The sequence below is a fragment of the Scyliorhinus torazame genome, chromosome 14 (genome assembly GCF_047496885.1).
Source record: "Scyliorhinus torazame isolate Kashiwa2021f chromosome 14, sScyTor2.1, whole genome shotgun sequence".
Taxonomy (NCBI): Eukaryota; Metazoa; Chordata; class Chondrichthyes; order Carcharhiniformes; family Scyliorhinidae; genus Scyliorhinus; species Scyliorhinus torazame.
In genome coordinates this window covers 89,501,248-89,522,900 of record NC_092720.1, presented here as the reverse complement: position 1 = coordinate 89,522,900, position 21,653 = coordinate 89,501,248, and the positions used below count along the sequence as shown (strand labels likewise).

Below are 21,653 nucleotides of genomic sequence, written 5' to 3'. Positions count from 1 at the left end.
AGCTTTTGTTAAACATAATCCTAAATTTTAAATTTAAGTACATGTATTTGGCGCAGATATAAAATGTTGAGGTATGGTATTTTCATAAGCTATTTCTGAAATTAGTTTTAATATTGGAGACAGTCAGCACCTTTCGAGATCTCCGTTGAAAGGCTTTTTTTTTTCTTTCTTTTTAATATTTAGAGTACCCAATTAATTTTTTCCAATTAAGGGGCAATTTAGTGTGGCCAATCCACCTACCCTGCACACCTTTGGGTTGTGGGGGTGAAACCCACGCAAACACGGGGAGAATGTGCAAACTCCACACAGACAGTGACCCAGAGCCAGGATCGAACCTGGGACCTCGGCGCCGTGAGGCAACAGGGCTAACCCACTGCGCCACCGTGCTGCCCGTTGAAAGGCTTTTTAAAACCTTGCATAATGCTATCTAAGGTTTACTTTTGATCTTTTTTTACCTCCGTGGTGGGGTAGACATGTGGGCATTTGGAAAGTATTCCAAAAAATGTTCACTAATTTGGGACTTTTACCCAAGTATGAATGTTTCCCCTCGTTATCTTGTGAATACCACTTTAGGATTGCAATTAAAACCTGAGGCTTTTAATATTTTAACAACATTGAAATATATTCGGAAGTGATAAGAATCATTCAACTCTATTACTGTGTTAAAGAGGCATCAAACGTTCTGTTTCAGTGGCTTTACAGAACCAACATCCTTAGGTTACATCTTGTAACAAAGACTTCAGTTGTTATTTGGTAACTGTTGGGTTTTGGTTACCTTGATGGATGCAAAAAAAAACCTTTGTCATTAAAATATTGCATGAGCATGGATATACAGCACCGGTAAGTGCTCGAAACAACAGTCACTGTGTTTCTGCCCTGTTAATGCAATTTATACAAGCGGAACGGTGAACGGGTCAGTGATACCCAGGTTGGACTATTGCTTTGAAGTACGTCTAAAAGAGCTCTTTTGCAAGAATCATGATCATCACCCAACAATCGTTGAAAAATAGCAAAGATTTAGTTTCCTCCTTATCACTTGTGAAAAGGAAGACCAATGGACGTTAATTATCATGACTTGCTTTTTGAAATGGTTCATTGTACTGTTTATCTTTCTGCACTGTTCACAGAATCCTGGAATCGCTCAGAAGGAGGCCATTGGGTCCTATGTTTCTGCACTGGCTCTCCAAATGAGCATCAGGACTGAGTGCCATTCCCCTGCCAATTCCCCAGACCTCATGCACATTATTTATTTTCAAGTAATCATCTAGTGCCTTCCTGAATGCCTCGATTGAACCTGCCGCCCACCACACTTTCAGGCCTTGCATTCCAGACCCGAACCACTCCTTGTGTGAAAAAGTTTTCCTCATATCATGTTTGCTTCTTTTGAAAATCACTTTAAATCGGTGCCCTCTCGTTCTTGATTCTTTTATGAGCCGGAACAGTATCTCCCTATCTACTCTGTCCTGCCCCTTCATGATTTTGAACATCTCTATCTAATCTCCTCTTTACCTTTTCTCTTCAAGGAGATCAGTTTCAAACTCTCCAATCTATTCTCAACACTGAAGTTTCTCATCCCTGGAACCATTCTTATAAACCTCTTCTGCACTCTCTCCAATATTTTCACATAATACTCCAGCTGAGGCTGAACGCTTGTCTTGTATAAGTTCAGCATAACCTCCTTGCTCTTGTACACTCGCCCCTACCAATGTTGCCACATAAAACTAGTTTGTTGTTCATAATCTAGATTGTAATATGAATGAAACAATCAGCAGCAAATAATGCTGACCAGGTTTAAATCATTACATTGGGTGGCACGGTAGCACAGTGGTTAGCCCTGTTGCTTTACAGCGGCAGGGACCCGGGTTCAATTCCCGGCTTAGTTCACTGTCTTTGTGGAGTCTGCACGTTCTCCCTGTGTCTGTGTGGGATTCCTCCGGGTGCTCTGGTTTCCACCCACAAGTCCAGAAAGATGTGCTTGTTAGGTGAATTGGGCATTCTGAATTCTCCCTCTGCGTACTGAAATATGAGTTTGAAGTTGTTGATTTGTCCTAAGGACTCATTGCTTTTGCAGTAAGGTAAAAATACTAGTTGTGACAGCATCTTACCAATCACCGCTGAAAGGTAGTAATTCTTCATTAGTAACCTTTGTGAGAAATAACAGCAATCCCATAATTCAAGATAACAGTTGAAGTCACGGTTAGGAATGTAACGATGATTACTTGCTCTCTCAGGCCCTGAAAAAAATAATTGATGGCCAAACAGACAACAATAGAAATCTGCTCTACTAAGGTTGTTCTATAGGCAACACTCTTGCAACTGTGTGAGTAGGTTGTGAGCTGGAGACACATTGCAGGACTTGAAGACATTGAGGAGTTTCTATTGCAGTATAAGGAGTGTCCTTTGTTGTCAGAAGTGGGATCCTTCAAGGAAAGCATTAACTTAAGATCATAGGAAGGTTTTCCCCTCCGGGGATAGGAAATGAGGCCGGGACTGCTTTTAGGTCCTGGATCCACCATCGGGAGGGAAGAGTAACAGGTCCCTATTTTCAGCGGGATAGCTAATTAACAATGCCCACCATCGATTTGAGGATGGTGGACCTGCTCTTGAAATTGGAAGGCAATCAGAGGCTTGTCAGTCAGAAAGCAATGGCAAGCTGCAAGTTAGGGAGAGTGTGCTCCAAAACAGAGGTTCCTTTTCTCCATCTTTATAAACTTAAATTAAAAATTGGATCACAACTAGGCCATCAATGTTGATGGCAGGGTGTCCTGCAACTGCTCATGCACCCTGAGGCCTGTATAGAGCACTGGCTCCCTTGTTTGCCACTGGGAGGCTGACTCCAGGCTCCTAAACTGGCCCCTGCCACATGGGGTGGCCAGGAGGCTGACTGACAAATCATAACAAAGTATGTTGGCTACCTGTCGCCTATGGATGGGTAGCCCTGCTTCCACTTGCCTCTCTATCCCCTCACGACATAAATGGCCCAGGGATAGGATGGAGCTGGCGAGCCAGCATTCTAATCATTGGAGTTAGTTTTAGAACCCGCTGTCCTCTGACAGGCACTAAAAATCAAGCCCCATGTCTCTCTCTCTCTCTGTTACAGTGGTTCAGGTGGACATTAAAGGTCACATGTCACATGCAATACCTTCTGATGTTCTGACCATCATTTTTCTTTCAACGAACACGACCAGAGAGAGGTGCCACATCTTCCAACTCATTGTTGCTTATCAAACATCATTATTTCCCCACAATACGCTAACTGCAACATGTAATTCCTCTATGGTGAAGCAATTGAAAATACCTTTTCTCTCTCTCTTTTACATTTGCTCTTGTTCCATTTTGCAAATATTACATATTAGGAAACAGTAAAGTCGCCATAATCCCAGATGACTACATGCTGCTTTCCCCTTTGAAGGGGAGAGCTGACTGGTGGTGATTTAACCTGAGGATAATCACACCTCAGGCAAGGGGTAGGGTTGAAGAGGTGGGCCTTCATGAATAACCTCTACAGGTATGGGAACTGAATCCAGGCTGTTGACCTCCCTTTGCATCAAGAATCAGCTGTCCAGCCAAATGAGCTAAACCGGCCTCCGAGGTGATGGACAGTTAGGGTGATGACCCCATAGGCTAGAGGAGTCCACTGATAGTGGCAAAGCCCAATGTCACCTGTGCCTGCACTGACCCATCTGTTTCAAAACTACTGTAGTCTCATGCCCACTCCAATAGGGCATCAATCACTTGCCTGATGGCATGATGAGTTGCTGACTGTGAGAAAGCACCCAAATCCACAGCCGATTCCTGGTACATCCTGGATACATACATATTCAGAGCCCTGGTGAACATGATTGTCGCATGTAGGGACCTGCCATGGAAGCCATGATGGATAAGGTCATTTTAGACCAGAGAACAAATATCCAGCACAATTGCCTGGATAGATACAGTCTCCTATGGCACTGGCATTCTGCCGCTTGCAAGTAGCTGCCGCTTGGCTGGTATACCTGATGGCGAGGGTAGTGCCTTCTCTCGTTTGCAGCCCCTTGCTGTGCTTCTCTGGTTTCCTCCTGACCAATAAGATGCATCTGTTGAAACTTTTCCTCATTCATCTGTCCAATGTCTGAGTAGCTGACTCCCATTTTAAGTCTGTCAACTGGCACTGGCTTATTCACCAGAAGCTTCCCCTGCCAACCTCTGCTGTTCAAGTCATGCCAGCAGTCTCATCTCCCTCTCAGGAATCCGATCACTCACTGTTCACAAATGCAAACCGCCCTGCTCCTCTGTGCCACTGAGTGAGCAGCTGAGCATTGTTCTCCGATTCATAAGAACGTTGACCTGTGTCTCCATTCGCCCCCAAAGCTCTTCAACGTGCCCACAGCAGCTGCACCCTGACGTGTTCCAGATGCCGCCTTCTCCCCTGCCTCCCAATTGAAAATTTAAAACTGCTACTCTGAAGTTTTTTAATGAGCCTATCAACGAGTTCAACAATCACTTAATTGGAGATGTGTGGGTTCCTGAATCACCCCTCCTGCCTTCCATTTAAAAATTGCTTCACTTTCCGGAGGCATTGGCATCTAATGATGCCTTCTGGGAGCATAATGTATAATGCATGCCCCCACCTGTGACCCCACCATCACAAAAATATGATCATTTTTTTGTTGTTGTGATGGCACAGCTACACTTTTGTTCATTGTTCAATTATGGTCATATTTAAACACTGCTTTCTTTGTATTTTCTGATCATGAATAGACCTGCATGGTTTTGGAAGATGGCTATATAGATGCAGCAAGTAGAATGGTTACAACACAGAAGGAGGTCATTTGGTCCATCATGTCCATGCTGGTTACTACATGTCTGTACGGAGGACCGCAATATTTATGTTGGAACTCTGAACGTGGCATGCTTGATGGATGTGTTGCAGAACCCCATAGATCATGTCACAATATTGAACTTTTGAGCATCATAGATGCATATTTTATGCACAAATAAACTATTTTTTACCATAAGAAATTCTTCTAACAATGCAATGAAAGTGGATTTTATTACGATACCTGGCATAGGATTGTAATTTCTTTTATCTATTGTTTCCATGTACTGTTAAAATATTGACTCATCTTTTGCAGCTGCAAGGATGTTTAGCCTTCCATGGCACACAAAGCTCCTTCTGTTGTTCCTCTTCATAGCACAAGTAGTGGCAAAAAGTACACTGCCGCCAAAGGCTGAATTTAAGAAAGAAGAAGTATTTACAGGAGCTCTATTTCCAACTTCGACTGTACCTGCAGAAGAACTTGCTACTGATAATTCAGGTCTATCATCGGAAAGTTCCACACTGAAGTCAACATCTCTCCGTTTATTTGACACCTTCCCAACTGTGCCTCCTTTTGAAGATAATGGAAATTTTACTATTGATTCTGCTGAGTTCCTTTTTAACTGCTGCGACTGCTGCCCCCCCGTACCAGGACAAAAGGGTGAACAGGGAGAACCTGGAGAAGCAGGTAAATTTGACACAATAGATGAATTGTACAATGAACACTCTGATTCATTTTCGGAGCTTGGTGCTGTCGTGTTGGTACTCTGCTACACAGACGAACCAACACGGTTGCGGATGGTACAACTCAGTTTTATTACTAACAATATTTACAATGGTAAACTGGTTACTGTGGTTTGTTCATTACCCTTGAATCTGTGGACCTATCCCTAACACTATCTTGGAGTGGCACTCAGCACATGGTGGATGTCTGAGTAGCTTGCTGTGAGCTCTGTGCCCTGAGCTGTCTCCTGCTGGAATGAACGGGAAGTGTTGTGTTCCCCGTTTTATAGTGTGTATGCTCTTGCCTGTGATTGGCTGTGGTGTTGTGTGTGTATTGATTGGTCCGTTGATCTGTCCATCAGTATGTATGTATGTTTGCACCATGATGTTTACCTGAATATGACAGGTGCAGTATCACCGCGATCATGGTCATTGTCATTAGCTCATGAAAATATATGAGGGAACAGTCTGAAAACACATGGAGCAATAATCAAAACCTTGGTGTTAATAGCACTGCATTGCTATGTTCACTAATGTTCATAATTATGGGGTACTAAGGCTTGCATAAGCCATTGTTGCACAGTATTCCTGACAGCCAGCAAGCAGCTGCATATTGTAATATTTAATTAATATAATCAACAGTGTCTGAACAGTGGGCCAACCACATCTCACACATGAATTTTGTAATGCAAGGGAAATCTGCTCCACTATTTCTGGACCATAGTTTCTTGGGATTGATTTGGTGCCAGGAGCTGCTTTGTAGCTCCTCTGTAGCTACATTTATTATTCTTTGCTGTTCTCCAGTTAACAGGTCAATATGTGCAACTTTATGAATGCTTTGTATGAATTCAGCTCACTCGCTGCTTCTACAGTTAGACCCTTGCTGCCTCTGTATCTGACCGAACATTTTCAAACTTTTAAACTATTTCTCTTTCAGGGGAACCAGTTGGTCTTTCTCTGAATTGCTGATACAAGGTAGCAAAATCATTGCCCCTGTTCAACTCACCAATGCTTCATGTGTCAACTATGTCAAATATATGTTTGAGCTAATGAGGTCGGCACAAAGCAATGGGTGTGCCGGATATCTAAAGAGGTGGTCCCAGCATGATTGTACCTAGGCTGTACTACTAGCCCCATTTAAAAAAAACTAAATATTTAATTAATATTAACTATTCGGTTTGTCATGGAGCAATAACATTACATTGATACCTGATCAAATGCAACTTTCCCAGTTACGGCAATTTCTTTCAATTCAAATTAAAAGATGAGAGCATTAAATCAGGAAGTTATTTAGGAAGTTAACAGTGCAACTGAGAATCCATTTCTAAAATCGATTGATCTTTTAGGCTCAGTGTGATGAAGCCCATCTGTTTTTTTTCCATTTTTGCTACCTAGTGTCAAGCTTTTCCATTTCAGATAAAGCACCAGTTGAGTGTGATTGTTTACTCTCCTCAGTTTCAGAACAGCATCATCTACTGCAGTGAGATTTTTCCCACCTTGAGACTGCCCATCTTTGTGATCACTTTCAGTGTTTGCAATGTTCTCAATTACAAAAAAAATGTACGGTCACTGGAAGCAGAGGCTTGATATGAACAGAGCGGCATAGGCAATGCAACTGTCAACTCACTGCTAGAGATATCTGAAGCACCAGTTTGCAGTCAGTTCAGGGTAATTCTAAATTACAAATGGCACTTTTGATTTTTCACATTACGACATAGAAGTGCATTCCAGAATGATCAAAGCAAGGAGCAGTTCAGGTATATTTCTAATTTTATGATCGGGTTCCTCTGAGGAAATTGTTCTTAAATTTTAAGAAAATAATTTATATTGTGAAATTGTTAATGGGGTGGCACAGTGGTTAGCATTGCTGCCTCACGGCGCTGAGGACCCAGGTTCAATCCCGGCCTCGGGTCACTGTCCGTATGGATTTTGCACATTCTCCCGGTGTTTGCATGGGTCTCACTCCCACAACCCAAAGATGTGAATTGGCCATGCTAAATTGCCCCTTAATTGGAAAAAAAGGAATTGTGCACTCTAAATTTAAAAAAAATATATATTATAAAATTGTTGCGTGACCCTTTTATGGGAGCGAGCTCCACTAACCACGTAACCAGTTCAGAGTTAGGAAGACAAATGTTGCAGAATATAAGGCTCAACTGGCTGGAAATCTTCAAAATATCTGACAGCGTCCTACAAGAATGTCTTGAGGAAGTAAGAAGACGTCTTCCGTGAAGAATTGGACCAAGTTGCGACAAATTAAAGGCGTAAAAGTCAAGAAATAAGTCAATCCAGACTCAACACCCACGTTCTTTAGAGCCAGGCCAGTACCATATGCATTGCAGTACTAATGAGATTGGAAATGGACTCACCTATTCAAAATTGGACCTCAGTCATGCCAATCTACAACTGGAGTTTAATGAAGAGTCACAGGTGTTTGCTACAATGAAGACCCAGAAAGACATCTTTCAGTATACCGGACTGCTGCTCAGGCATCTCGTCAGTCTGCGCTATCTTCCAGTGCACGATGGAAATCTCCTCCAGGGGATTCCCAAGGTGATGGTTTAACTTGATGATGTGCTAGTCACCAACACTACACCAGAAGAACATGTGGCCAACCCAGAGGAAGTATTAAAGAGGTTTTGTGATGCTGGGATCTGCCCAAAGTGCGAAAATTGTACCTTCCAGGCATCTGAAGTGATGTACCTACAACTTTGCATCGCTGCAACAGCGATGCGTCCTTTGTAAGAAAAGGTCAAGGCTATACGAGTTGTCCCTGCACCCAAAAATGTCAGTGAGCTTAAGTCCTTCCTCAGTATGATCAGCCCCTCACAGTATAGGGCCTGCTTTATCCCACAAAAAGGAGATGGTATAGAATGCCCTATCGCCTTTGCCTTAAGGACCCTTTCTGAAGTAGAATGAAACGACTCCCAGATTGAAAAGGAGGGCTTAGCGGTTATATTCGGTGTGAAGAAATTCCATCAGTATGTGTGCGATCATCAGTTCGACATAGTGACTGACCACAAACCATTGCTGGGCTTGTTAAGGGAAGATAAGCCCATATCACCCTAAACCTTGGCGAGGGTGCAGCATTGGGCCCTGCAGTTGGCAGCTTCCAACTATGTTTTTCAGCACCGATCTGGGACACAAATTGCTAATGTGGATGTGCTAAGTTGCCTGCCCCTTCCTAAGAGCATTCCGCTGCCATCGGTACCCCAGGAATCATCGTAGCCCTAAACCTCTTAGAGAACCTGCTGGTGTCCAAGGGATATATCCGTAGCTGGACTCAGAGACCCTGGCCGGGATTTTCTCTTCTGGGGACTAAGTCGCCACGCCAGCGGGCAAACCGGCGCCAACGACTCTGGAGTCAACGGCCACCCAAAGTGAGGAATTCTCACCTGTCTAGGCTATTGGTGGATGCCGGAGGGGTTGGCTCTGCTCCAGCCGGCACCGAAGGGCCAGTGCGGGTCCGTGTATGCGCTGAAGGGCCGGCGTGATCTCGCACATATACAGACAGGCCGACGTATTTTGGCGCGTGGGCGGGGTTTTCTCTTCTCCGCGTGGCCATGGCGGAGCCCTATAGGCGCCGGCACGAAAGGAAGAAGTGCCCCCATGGAACAAGCCCACCCGCAGATTGGTGGGCCCCGATCGCGGGCTAGGCCATGTGGGCCCCCTCCCGGGGTCAGACCCACCGCGCCCCCCTCCTCCCCCCCTGAGGACCGCCCCCACCGACTTACCTGCCAGGTCCCGCCAGTATGTGAGGTGAGTGATTCATGTTGGCGGGACTGGCCAAAAATGGACAGCCACTCGGTGAATCCCGCCCCCTATTCTTTCAAAAGTAAACGAAACAGTCTGGCTAGCGATACGAGAAGTCCAAACAGCTGAGGCACTACTTCCCTCATCAAGGCACGTTGACATCTGAAGATGGTATGATTCTCTGGGGATCATGGGTGGTCGTCTCGCCTCAGGCTCGGGGATCCCTCCTTCAAGAGTTACACAGCACCCACCCAGGGCAGACAAAGATGAATATGTTGGTGTGCAGCTTCGTCGAGGGGCCAGGAATAGACAAGGCCATTGATGAGCTCACACAACAGTGCCACCCTTGAGAAATGCAGCAATCTTTGCCGCCTTCTGCCACACTTCACCCTTGGGAATGTCCAGGTTGCCCATGGGCCAGTGTTCACGTGGATTATGCGGGCCCATTTTGGGGCAAGGTATTTTTGATGCCCACTCAAAGTGGTTGTCGGCCCATGAGATGGGGACCACTAACTCGGTGACCACGGTCGAGGCTTTGCACATTCATGGGCTTCCTGTGGCAATTGTTCATTGGCGATGATTTCCAGCGTTTAGTGAGAGCAGATGGCATACGACACACAAGAATAGTCCCCTATCACCCAGCGTCGAACGGTCTGGCTGAGCAGGCCGTTCAAACTTTCAAGAAAGTCATGAAAAAGCAGTCAGATAAATTTAATGCGAGATTATTTCTAATGTGTAGGGAGCAGTATTGGTATCTCATTGGTGTCTTATCCAACACTGTAATTGAATGATCATATCTGCCACTATTTTGTTGGTTTGATAAAATTCTCTCCCTAGTCTGTTTGCAGATGAGCTAAAAAATACTTTCAATGTGAATTTAATGACATCAATTAAACGTTTGCTATTTTTCATCTTTTGTAGGGTCTCCAGGTGAAAAAGGAGACGCGGGTGTAGCAGGTCTCCCCGGATCTCCAGGAACAGCTGGTATAAAAGGTGCTATCGGAGAAAAAGGTAAACTGGATATTATTCTCTCGGAACATGATGTGACCAATTTAAACACAGTATTGTTTAAAGAGGGAACCAATATTAATGCATGTTTAATACGCATAGAAAGTAAACAGCAAAAGAGTAGAAGTAATCGGAGCAGGAGTAGGCTATTGGTTCCTGTTGAGCCCGCTACTCCATTTCATAAGATCCTGGCTGATCCTTGACTGCAACTCCATTTTCTTGCCCGATCTCCGTATCCCTGCTTCCCTTATTGATCTCAGTCTTGATTTACTTACTCTCATCCACATCCCTCTGAGGTGAGAAATTCCAAAGATTCACAACCCTTTGAATGAAGTCATTTCTTCTTATCTCCAGCTGGAATGGCTATTCCCCTATACTGAGGCTGGGATTTTGTTAAAGTTACTATAACATATTACTGTTGACCTTAGGTTACGTTATCCAATTTACAAAGACAAATAACATTTTTCAAAAATTGATACTTAATGTACATTTTAAAATGAATCATTTTTGCTGTTCAGGACCAAAAGGGGACCGTGGTCTCGATGGATTTGATGGACTTCCAGGATTTATTGGGAAGCCAGGGGAAAAAGGTATGGTGAGGTACATGTTACCTACACATAACCAGGTCTTTAATGATCTGCTCGTATAGTCTAATAATAGGCAGTATTAACATGTAAAATTCCAAATAATGCCAGTAGCTGCATTTGTGGTATTTTGATTGCAATAGATGGCAACATATTAAATCTGTTAAAAAGGCTATTTAGGACATTTGCTTCATCTATTTATATTTTGCCATTAACAAAACAGTATTTTTGTACAAAATGTACCATCATTAGCTCCTGATGCAAACAAAATATTCAATTCACAATTGAGAATCTTATAATTTAAAGCCGTCAATAATACAGAAATAAGATTAACAAGTTTACAAATTAATATTGGGGAGGCTGTGGAGTAGTGGTATTGTTACTGGACTAGTTAACCAGAGATCCAGAGTAATGTTCTGGAGACCAAGGTTCAAATCCCACCACTGCAGATGGTGAAATTTGTATTCAATAAAATCTGGAAATAAAAGTCTAATGATGACCGTGAAACCATTGTCAATTGTTGTAAATACCCATCAGATTCATTAATGTCCTTTAGGGAAGGCAATCTGCCTTCTTTACCTGGTCTGGCCTACACGTGACTCCAGACAGCCCCCTCAAGGGCAATTATGAACGGGCAATAAATGCTGCCTGCAACGCCAACGTTCAATGAATAATAAAAATAAATTGTTAATTTGGCATCTATTTATATCTGGTTCAATGTTCTGGTATTTCCCTGAATCTGTTACTGTAATTCAATACCTGCTGGTGAAGAACGATGCGATAAACTTGAATTTTCAGCCCCCCAGAGGTCACGCTTTTGGTGGCCTCTGGGTAACTCACAGAAGTTCTGTACCATGGCAAAAATCATCTCAGCTGTGTCCTTGTTTGGCTGTTTCTCAACCTTGGCTACTTTTATATATCTGCCGCACTCTCTTAGATTTCCAAGCACACCCGAATGGTAGCCTGCTCTGTCCCATTTTGGAGCTCGCCTCCTGAAACTTCCCCGCACTCAGCCTTCTTGATTACCTCTCTGATTCCTATATAACATTTTCTCCCAGCTAATATCTACTTATAATCAATCTTGCACTTTCTTAGTTATTAAGCTCTGTGCACTCACTCACTGCATTGATTTTGCTTTCTGAATATAATTGCTACCTTTCATTGCTCACTCTCCTGAACTCACTTCTGCTGTTCCCCCTGCAGTTTCCGCATTCACTTTTCTTGCTTTCTGTATCTGTTCTCTTTCTCTGAACACTTTCCTCTGATACACAATTCACAACAGCTGATTCTGCCACTGCCCAGCTGATTCAAGGAACAGATTATTCTCTGCCCTGCTTTTATTTAACAAGATGCACCCCAGCTGTTTCTGCTGCCTTTTATATTCTATTTCAGTTGTCCTGCTTGGAACTCCTACTACAAATTAATTCATGTGTGGTACTTAAAATGACAAGTCACTGTTTCCTTTGTATGTCTTTATTGTTTTTTGTACTTCTCCCAGTCTTCTGGATTATTACTTTGCTTGGCATTTGTGCAAGCCACTTGCTTTAGCTGGATACCGTGTTTAACTTCACATGCATTGTTGGCAATGGTTGCTTGGCTGCAGAAGTGGACATTTTGCTTTCAGTGATATGTATTGGCATTGTATTGTCCTGAATACTACATTGAATACCCTGCTGATCTGGCACACCTTAACAGGGATTTGGGTAACTAGCCACTGCCATTGAATAATTGCTGCTTCCACATGGGCACCTGACGGAGGTGAGAATTAGGATCATGTTGAGTTTTTCTCAGCTGCAATACGGTGTATGCACAGTTGTACTTCTTCACTCCTTGGGGTGGTTGTGAATGATAGTGATCGGGGCGGGATTCTCCAACCCCCCGCCGGGTCGGAGAATCGCCTGGGGGCGGCGTGAATCCCGCCCCTGCTGGCCGCCGAAATCTCCGGCACAGGAGATTCGGCAGCTGCGGGAATCGTGCCGCGCTGGTCGGCGGACCCCCCCCCCCCCCCGGCGATTCTCCGGCCCGCGATGGGCCGAAGTCCTGCTGCTGCTATGCCGGTCCCACCGGCGTGAATTGAACCAGGTCCCTTACTGGCGGGACCTGGCGGCACGAGCGGGCTCCGGGGTCCTGGGGGGGGGGGTGCTGGGCGATCTGGCCCTGGCGGGTGCCCCCACAGTGGCCTGGCCCGCGATCGGGGCCCACCAATCCTCAGGCGGGCCTGTGCCGTGGGGGCACTCTTTTACTATGCGTCGGCCATGTAGGTCTCTGTGATGGCCGATGTGTAGGTGACCCCCTCTGCACATGCGCGGGGATGATGTCAGCAGCCGCTGACGCTCCCACGCATGCGCGGACTTCCGCCGGCCGGCAGAGTCCCTTCGGCACCAGCTGGCATGGCGCCAAAGGCCTTCCACGCCAGCCTGCGGGACGGCAACCACTCCGGCACGGGCCTAGCTTCTAAAGGTGAGGGCTTGGCCCCGAAATGTGCGGAGAAATCCGCACCTTTGGGGCGTACCGACGCCCGAGTGGTTCACGCCACTCCATCCCGCTGGGACCCCCGCCCCGCCAGGTAGGGGAGAATCCCGCTCAGTGTCTTACTCCTCGAATCTCAGTGTTTTATTCATCTTCTCCATTTAGTTTGTTGTTTTTTTTTGGTATTTTGGAACCAAATAGGGTGATTTAATTCAGAACAAAATAAAATACCAATTTTTGCTCGGAAATTTCCTACAGCTGTATTCTTTACTATGGCATGCACCCAGTTCAAACAATCGCGTGTTTACACAGGCTGGAGACTTCAGACTCCCTTTAGAATCCTACAGAGCAGCTATTTCCCAGCAGGCTGGGAAATTGGCTAATACCCTTATCGGTATTTTGGGTGTCTCCGGCGATTCTCCGGCCTGCGGCCCGCGAAACTCGACCGGGCCCTTCCCGCCGCTTGGGAGAATCGCGGGAGGGCGTCGGACCGGCGTCCCCGGAAATTTTGGCGGCCCAGGCGATTCTCCCAACCGGCGTGGGAGTGGAGAATCGTGCCCTCTGTTCCTGGATGATTCAACATACCCAAGTTAGGAGCACAAACATTTGCACCAATTTAAAAAAAATCAATGAGGATATGAATGATATAGATCATGTTTTATTCAACCTTAAATTCTGAGTGGTTGTGTAAAATTGTGTCCCTATTTTGCATTGTTGGCAAGAGGTTTAGGTTTTCTGCGCATGTGGGGACAAGTGCACATACGCAGAAGGGTATTGTCGGCTTTCTTGCGTGGCAAGGGACACAGGGATTCTCCGGTCCGCCAGCTGCGTGTTTCTCAGCCGCGGGCTCTTCGCTGGCAGCAGGATTCTATCTTTCCGCCGCTTGTCAATGGAATTTCCCATTGAGACCCCCCCCCCCCCCCACCATCCCACACCGCCGTGAAATTCACTGGCGGGGCTACGCCGCCAGCAGGAAAATTGAATTGCAACGACCAGAGAATTTGGGCACTGTGATTTATTTCTGATATCAGACAAACACACCACATCACATGGAGACAAGTGGCTCAATTTTCAATCCAACTTCAATAATCCAAAGTCAGAATAGTTCCGTGTCCCAAACCTGCTCTTCCACCAAGACCTTTAAAGCAGCACTTCCCAAACTACCAATGTGATTGTGACCCCCATTTTAATGCTTGAAAATTGCCATGGCCCCAGATGCCAACAAGAATAATACAGCAGCATAGTAACATTCAGTATTTAATTAGTAATGTTCACACATTAAAGATAAAAATACAATACATCAAACACGTGAAAATCTGTATTTTTAAACTTTCTTGTGAAAATGTTAATTTATGTACTCACTTATGTTATCGACATGCATATTGCACCAGTCTCTCAAAATCTGGCAATGTGGTTGATATACCAATGCGACATCCAGGGTTGATGGTTGATCCATATTGCCATTTGATGCAGGCAAGTGCTCGAAATCTAGCTTTGCACAAGTACATGCCAGGTAAAGGAACCAACACTTTCAACATGTGTAATGGAATGTCAGAATAGCTAATTTTCAAAGCAAATCAGAATTTTGTCAGCAAAATCTAGAAATTTGTTTTATGTGAAAATAGGGGCGAAATTCTCCGTTATCGGCGGAAACTCCGCCGATCGGCGCAAAAAACAGCGCAAATCCCACTTGCGTCACGTCATAAAAATGGGCCGATAGTCTGCGGCCCGAAATGGGCTAGCAGCGACGTAACGGGATCCGCGCTTGCGCAGTGGTTCACGCCGTGCAGCGTCATACGCGCTGCACGGCGTGACGGCTCATAAGGCCGCGCAGCTCCCCCCCACCCGACCGGAACACCCGACCGCAACACCCGACTTGATGGCTGGCCGTCGCTCAGCCCCGAGGTTCGAGTCACGCGATGTGGAGGCGCTCCTGGACGCGGTGGAGCAGAGGAGGGACGCCCTGTATCCCGGGCACGGCCGCAGAGTTGCCCCACGCCAAAGCCGGCGTCTGTGGAGGGAGGTGGCAGAGGCCGTCACCGCTGTGGCCCTAACACCACGGACAGGCACCCAGTGCCACAAGAAGGTGAACGACCTCGTCAGAGCAGGCAGGGTGAGCCTCCCCATATCCCCCCCATATCCCCCCCTCCCCATATCCCCCATCCCCCATATCCCCCCTCCCCCATATCCCCCCCTCCCCCATATCCCCCCTCCCCCATATCCCCCATATCCCCCTCCCCCATATCCCCCCTCCCCATATCCCACCTCCCCATATCCCCCATATTCCCCCCCTCCCCCATATCCCCCCTCCCCCATATCCCCCTCCCCCATATCCCCCCTCCCCCATATCCCCCCTCCCCATATCCCCCATATCCCCCCCCTCCCCCATATCCCCCATATCCCCCCTCCCCATATCCCCCCTCCCCCATATCCCCCCTCCCCCATATCGCCCATATCCCCCCTCCCCCATATCCCCCATATCCCCCCTCCCCCATATCCCCCATATCCCCCCTCCCCTATATCCCCCCCTCCCCATATCCCCCCTCCCCCATATCCCCCCTCCCCCATATCCCCCATATCCCCAAGTGAATCCAGCCCTAACCTTAACCTCTGCAATGCACGCGCAACCGATGGCGTGCATTCATATACCTGCCTAACACTGTTGCCTTTTACCCCTGCCACCCCCCCCTCCCCCACAGGAGAAGCGCGCACACAACAATAGGGAGCATGTGAGGACTGGAGGAGGGCCCGCTGATGAGAGGCCACTGACCGTACACGAGGAAAGGGCCCTGGAACTGGCTGGCGGACCTGAGGACCGGGAGGTTGCTGATGCAGAGGTCGGGGCCCCACGAGCAAGTGAGCCACCAACAGCCCGTCCCCATATCCCCCCTCCCCTATATCCCCCTCCCCCGTATCACCTGATCACTGCCTGATGTCTAACCATGCATGCTTCATTGTGTATCGCAGGACCAAACGTCCAGGCACCCATCCCCGCAGATGCAGACCGCCCGCAGGATGCCCCTCGGAGACCACAGGAGACGGAGAGACCCGCACCCTCCAGCATGCGACGCCCGCAGGATGCCCCTCGGAGACCACGGGAGACGGAGAGACCCGCACCCTCCAGCATGCGACGCCCGCAGGATGCCCCTCGGAGACCACGGGAGACGGAGAGACCCGCACCCTCCAGCATGCGACGCCCGCAGGATGCCCCTCGCACACCACGGGAGACCTGGAGCAACAGGGAGACGACGCCCCCGTCACGTGTGGGAGCGACCACCCAGCGATGAGGGGGGCAGCCACAGGCCCCCGTCACATCCGAGCCAGGACACCACTACCCAGGACACCACTATCCAGGACACCCCTACCCGGGACACCACTACCCAGGACACCCCTACCCGGGACAGCACTACCCGGGACAGCACTACCCAGGACACCCCTACTCGGGAAGACGAAATACCGGACAGTGACTCAGAGTGGATGGGTGGAGACGAACCCCCACCCCAAAGTGCCATGGACTCAGAGTGGGATGAAGAGCACGACACAACGCCACTGCTGTCACCAACACCCTCCACCATCGCAGAAACACTCACCACTGTTGGGCACTTTAGTGATGAGGCGTCTGGTACACTCACTGGTGCGCACAACACAGCCGTCCCGGTACAGCAGGTGGAGGTAGGAGCAGCAGAGGGACCGGGCGGTCGGAGGGCAGCCCAGGCCAAGCGAACATCTGCCGCCCAGATGGATCCCGGGTTCCTGCAGTTACCACACCCACACATAGATCCGATGCAACCACCGACACGGAGACGAGCGAATAGGGTGACGGGTGGCTTGCGGCGGCTGCGGTCGCAGGTGGAGGAGTCCACCCGCGTCCAGGAGCTGGGAGTGGTCCCGGTCATGCGTGCCACCCAGGCTGACACCGCACGGGTGGCGTCCGCGGTGTAGGCAATGGGTGCGACGGTGTCAGACATGGGGAACGGTTTGCGAGGCCTGGGGCCTTCCGTGCAGGTGGCGTCTGTGGCCCAGGAAATGGCTGCCCTCTCACAGGAGGCCATGAGCCAGTGCCAGCGCCAGATGGCAGAGGCGCTCAACGCCATAGCCCAGTCTCAGCAGGCCATGGCCCAGTCTCAGCAGGCCATGGCCCAGTCTCAGCAGGCCATAGCGCAGTCTCTGCAGGCCATGGCCCAGTCTCTGCAGGCCATGGCCCAGTCTCAGCAGGCCATCGCTGAGGGCATCGGCGCCAGTGGCCATGTACGAGCTGGCGTCGCACTGTCGCAGACAGGGTTCGACAACCCCCTGGGCTCCATGGCTGCAAACCTGCAGACCCCTGTCGATACCAGCACGGGCCTCCAGGACTGGCAGCGCCAGATGTCGGGGGCGCGTCGGATGGCCAGTCCGTTCGCATCCCCCACCCATGTAGAGGCCTGGGGGCCATCGGGCACCCCGAGGGAGGAGGAGGTGGTGTGGTCCGTCCCGGCTCCCTCTGTAGGGGAGGTCCCGGTACACCGCGACACCTCGGACTCCCCCCCTTCCGTCCCAGGTGCATCGGGTGGGCAACGGGCAGGACAGGCTGGCAGCTCGCCATCCCAGTCGCCCGGGCCGCAGCCTGGCCCATCTAGGCCAGGACGCCTCAGGAAACGGCCGCCAAAGGGATCCGGTGTCAGAGGGCAGGAATCACAGGAGTCCACCTCCAGTTCTGCTGTACCGTCTGGGGAACCACGTAGACGTAGTCAAATGGCCCGTAAGGCCAAACAATTAGACACTGAGTAAGTTGGCACGGGTGCAGGGCACAGATGAGTTTTAGGGGCTAGGGCACGTGCATGAACTCCTTTGGTTATTAAAGTCAATGTTACACCTACCGAAGCTGCCTTTGTGCTCTGTCCAAAGTGTGCGGGCGTGTCATGTGCGTTGAGCGCAAGTGTGTGTGTGATGGGTGGTCTTACCTCAGCCCCAGGTGAGTCTGCCCCCTTCCCCCTGCGCCGCCATCAACATCCCCCTGGCAGAGGATGGGACCGTGCGCTGCAGTGTCACAGCCGCATGCAGGGATGGTCCGGGTGGATGGTGGTACTGTGGCCATGGGTCAGACATAGTCCAACGATGTAGAGCCAGGAGCTCATCGGAGGCGGGTTGTCATCATCCTCCATGGCCTGCGATAGACACGCGTCCACCCGCAACTGTGTGAGCCCGGCCCGTTGTGCCGCCGGTGGATCGGCAATGGGGGGGGGGGTGGTGTGCATGCGGGTGGGGTGGGTGGGGTTGGGGAGGGGGGTGAGGGTGCTGGGTGGGTGGATGGGTGGGGGGTGTGGGTGGTCGGCTGTTGCCATGGTGTGCGGTCTGTGGCCATACTACCCGATTCCCACGCCCATCTAGTCAGTGAAGCGGGCGGCTATCAGTCTGTCCCGTGCCCGCTGGGCCAGCCGGTAACGGTGGACAGCCACCCGCCTGTGTCTACCCCGTCTGCCCTGACCATTGCCCCCATCCCCTCATCTGGGGAGGACTGGGCCTCTTCCTGCTGCTCCTCCACTCCGCCCTCCTCTGCCTGCGGCACATCGCCCCTCTGCTGGGCTATGTTGTGCAGGACGCAGCACACCACAATGATGCGGCCGACCCTATCTGACCGATACTGGAGGGCGCCCCCAGAGAGGTCCAGGCACCTGAAACGCATCTTCAGCACGCCAAAGCACCTCTCGATCACTCCCCTTGTCGCTACATGGGCATCATTGTAGCGGTTCTCCGCCTCATTGCGTGGCCTCCGTATAGGCGTCATCAGCCACGATCGCAATGGGTAGCCCCTGTCGCCCAGCAACCAGCCCCTCAGCCGGGGATGGCGTCCCTCGTACATGCCGGGGATGGATGACCGCGACAACACGAATGAGTCGTGTACACTGCCTGGGTGACGGGCGCAGACGTGCAGGATCATCATGCGGTGGTCGCAGACCACCTGTACGTTCATTGAATAGGTCCCCTTCCTATTAGTGAACATGGCCCTGTTCTCTGCAGGTGGCCGCACGGCGACGTGCATCCCATCGCTCGCGCCCTGGACCATGAGGAACCCGGCAACGGCAGAGAAGCCCACGGCCCGGGCATCTTGGCTGGCCCGGTCCACGGGGAAGCGGATGTAGCGGTGCGCCATGGCATAAAGGGCATCTGTCACTGCCCGGATGCACCGATGCACCGATGTCTGCGATATGCCGGACAGGTCCCCACTCGGTGCCTTGAATGACCCCGTTGCATAAAAGTTCAGCGCCACCGTAACCTTGACGGACACGGGGAGAGGGTGTCCCCCGCCAGTGCCACGCGGTGACAGGTGTGCCAGCAGGTGGCAGATGTGTGCCACGGTTTCCCGGCTCATCCGGAGTCTCCTCCTGCATTCCCGGTCCGTGAGGTCCTGGTATGACTGCCGGGGCCGGTACACACGGGGCGCCCTCGGGTGCCTCCGTTGCCGTGGGGCCACGACGTCCTCCTCCCCCTCCTCGTCCTGTCGGTCAGGTGTCCCTCCAGCCTGGGCGGCTGCCGCCTGCCTCTCTGCGGCAGCCTGCGCCGCCTCTCTGGCATGCTCCTCCTCCTCCTCCTCCTCCTCCTCATCCAGGGCAACATAGACATGAGCGGCTGCCACCACGGCGGCCAACATCGCTGGATGGTCTGAAAACATGACGGCCTGGTGGGGGGGAGGGGAACGACGACATGTCATCATTGCCCATATCCCCTCCTCCCCCCCAGCCAGGTGGCATGGACCGCATGGGTCCAACTGTTGGAGGCTGGCACCTGGCCAGGTGGACCAACTCATTTGCCCTCCCATCACCCACCCCGGCACGGACCCCCTCCCCAACCCCCAACCTCCACCCCAGCACGGACCCCCCCCCAACCTCCACCCCGGCACGGACCCCCTCCCCAACCTCCACCCCAGCACGGACCCCCCCCCAACCTCCACCCCGGCACGGACCCCCTCCCCAACCCCCAACCTCCACCCCAGCACGGACCCCCCCCAACCTCCACCCCGGCACGGACCCCCTCCCCAACCCCCAACCTCCACCCCAGCACGGACCCCCCCCCCAACCTCCACCCCGGCACGGACCCCCTCCCCAACCTCCACCCCGGCACGGACCCCCTCCCCAACCTCCACCCCAGCACGGACCCCCCCCCCCCAACCTCCACCCCGGCACGGACCCCCTCCACAACCCCCAACCTCCACCCCGGCACGGACCCCCTCCCGGCACTCCCCCGGAGCCCAGCCTACTCTAACCACCCCCCCACCCCCGCCGCACACACACACAAGCCGAGACACACCTCTCCTCACGCAATCAGTCTGCGGCCACGCCATTTCCTGCCCAGAGCCAACCCCCCAGGCCGTCACTCACCTCCTCGCTGGTCGGCGTGAGCCTGGAGCACCGGGTCACGCCGATGAAAAGGAGGTTTGATTGACGTCGACGTGAACGGTCATCACGTCGATGGGACTTCGGCCCATCCGGAAGGGAGAATATCGGCAGGCCGAAAATCGGCTGCCTTGCGCAGACCCGTGACATTCTCCGCGGCAGCGGCGCCATTAACGCCCCGCCGACTTTTCTCCCTTCGGAGACTTCGGCGGGGGCGGGGGGCGGGATTCACGGCGGCCAACGGCCATTCTCCGACCCGGCGGGGGGTCGGAGAATGACGCCCTAGAGCAGAACATTTCAAAAAGCTGTTTGATTTCAGCGGCAGGCAAATCGAGGTCATCAAGCTGACATTAAAAGGAATTTTGGACCCACTCGAACTTTGTCGCATCCAAATTGGGGTAGAAGGATGCAAACTGTGCCCCCGAGGTGGCTAAGATGATTGGCCATCACATGAAATGCACACTGTTAAATTTCATTGTCAGACAGAAACTTGAAAAATTGAGCAAAGATTTAGAGTTTAACTTTAGTATATTAGTGTTCTAAAATGTAATGTTTTTCATGATTGCTGTGAATGGACCAACCAGTTGAAGAATGTTTGTCCTCTTTCTTTGCGTATTTGCATTCATCTCATTTAGTATTCCAAATATAGCTGTGGCATAAGCAAGGTGACAAATCTGGGGCGTCATTGTCCGACCCCCCAGAGGGTCGGAGAATGGCCGTTGGCCGCCGTGAATCCCACGCCCGCCGGTTGCCGAAGTCTCCAAAGGGAGAAAAGTCGGCGGGGCGTTAATGGCGCCGTTGCCGTCGGAGAATGGCACGGGTCTGCGCAAGGCAGCCAATTTTCGGCCTGCCGATATTCTCCCTTCCGGATGGGCCGAAGTCCCGTCGACATGATGACCGTTCACGTCGACGTAAATTAAACCTCCTTTTCATCGGCGTGACCCGGTG

At 50.6% G+C, this 21,653-nt stretch overlaps 1 protein-coding gene across 1 annotated transcript in view; it reads left to right on the top strand.

Annotated features, from left to right (window-relative positions):
* Window positions 1–5,122: 5,122 nt before the first annotated feature.
* Window positions 5,123–21,653, top strand: part of otol1b (otolin 1b) — a 46,134-nt gene continuing 29,603 nt past the window's right edge. The window contains exons 1-3 of the mRNA XM_072474451.1: window positions 5,123–5,486; window positions 10,196–10,285; window positions 10,801–10,872. Coding sequence (XP_072330552.1) covers window positions 5,123–5,486; window positions 10,196–10,285; window positions 10,801–10,872 — 526 coding nt within the window. The remainder of the gene's footprint in view (window positions 5,487–10,195; window positions 10,286–10,800; window positions 10,873–21,653) is intronic.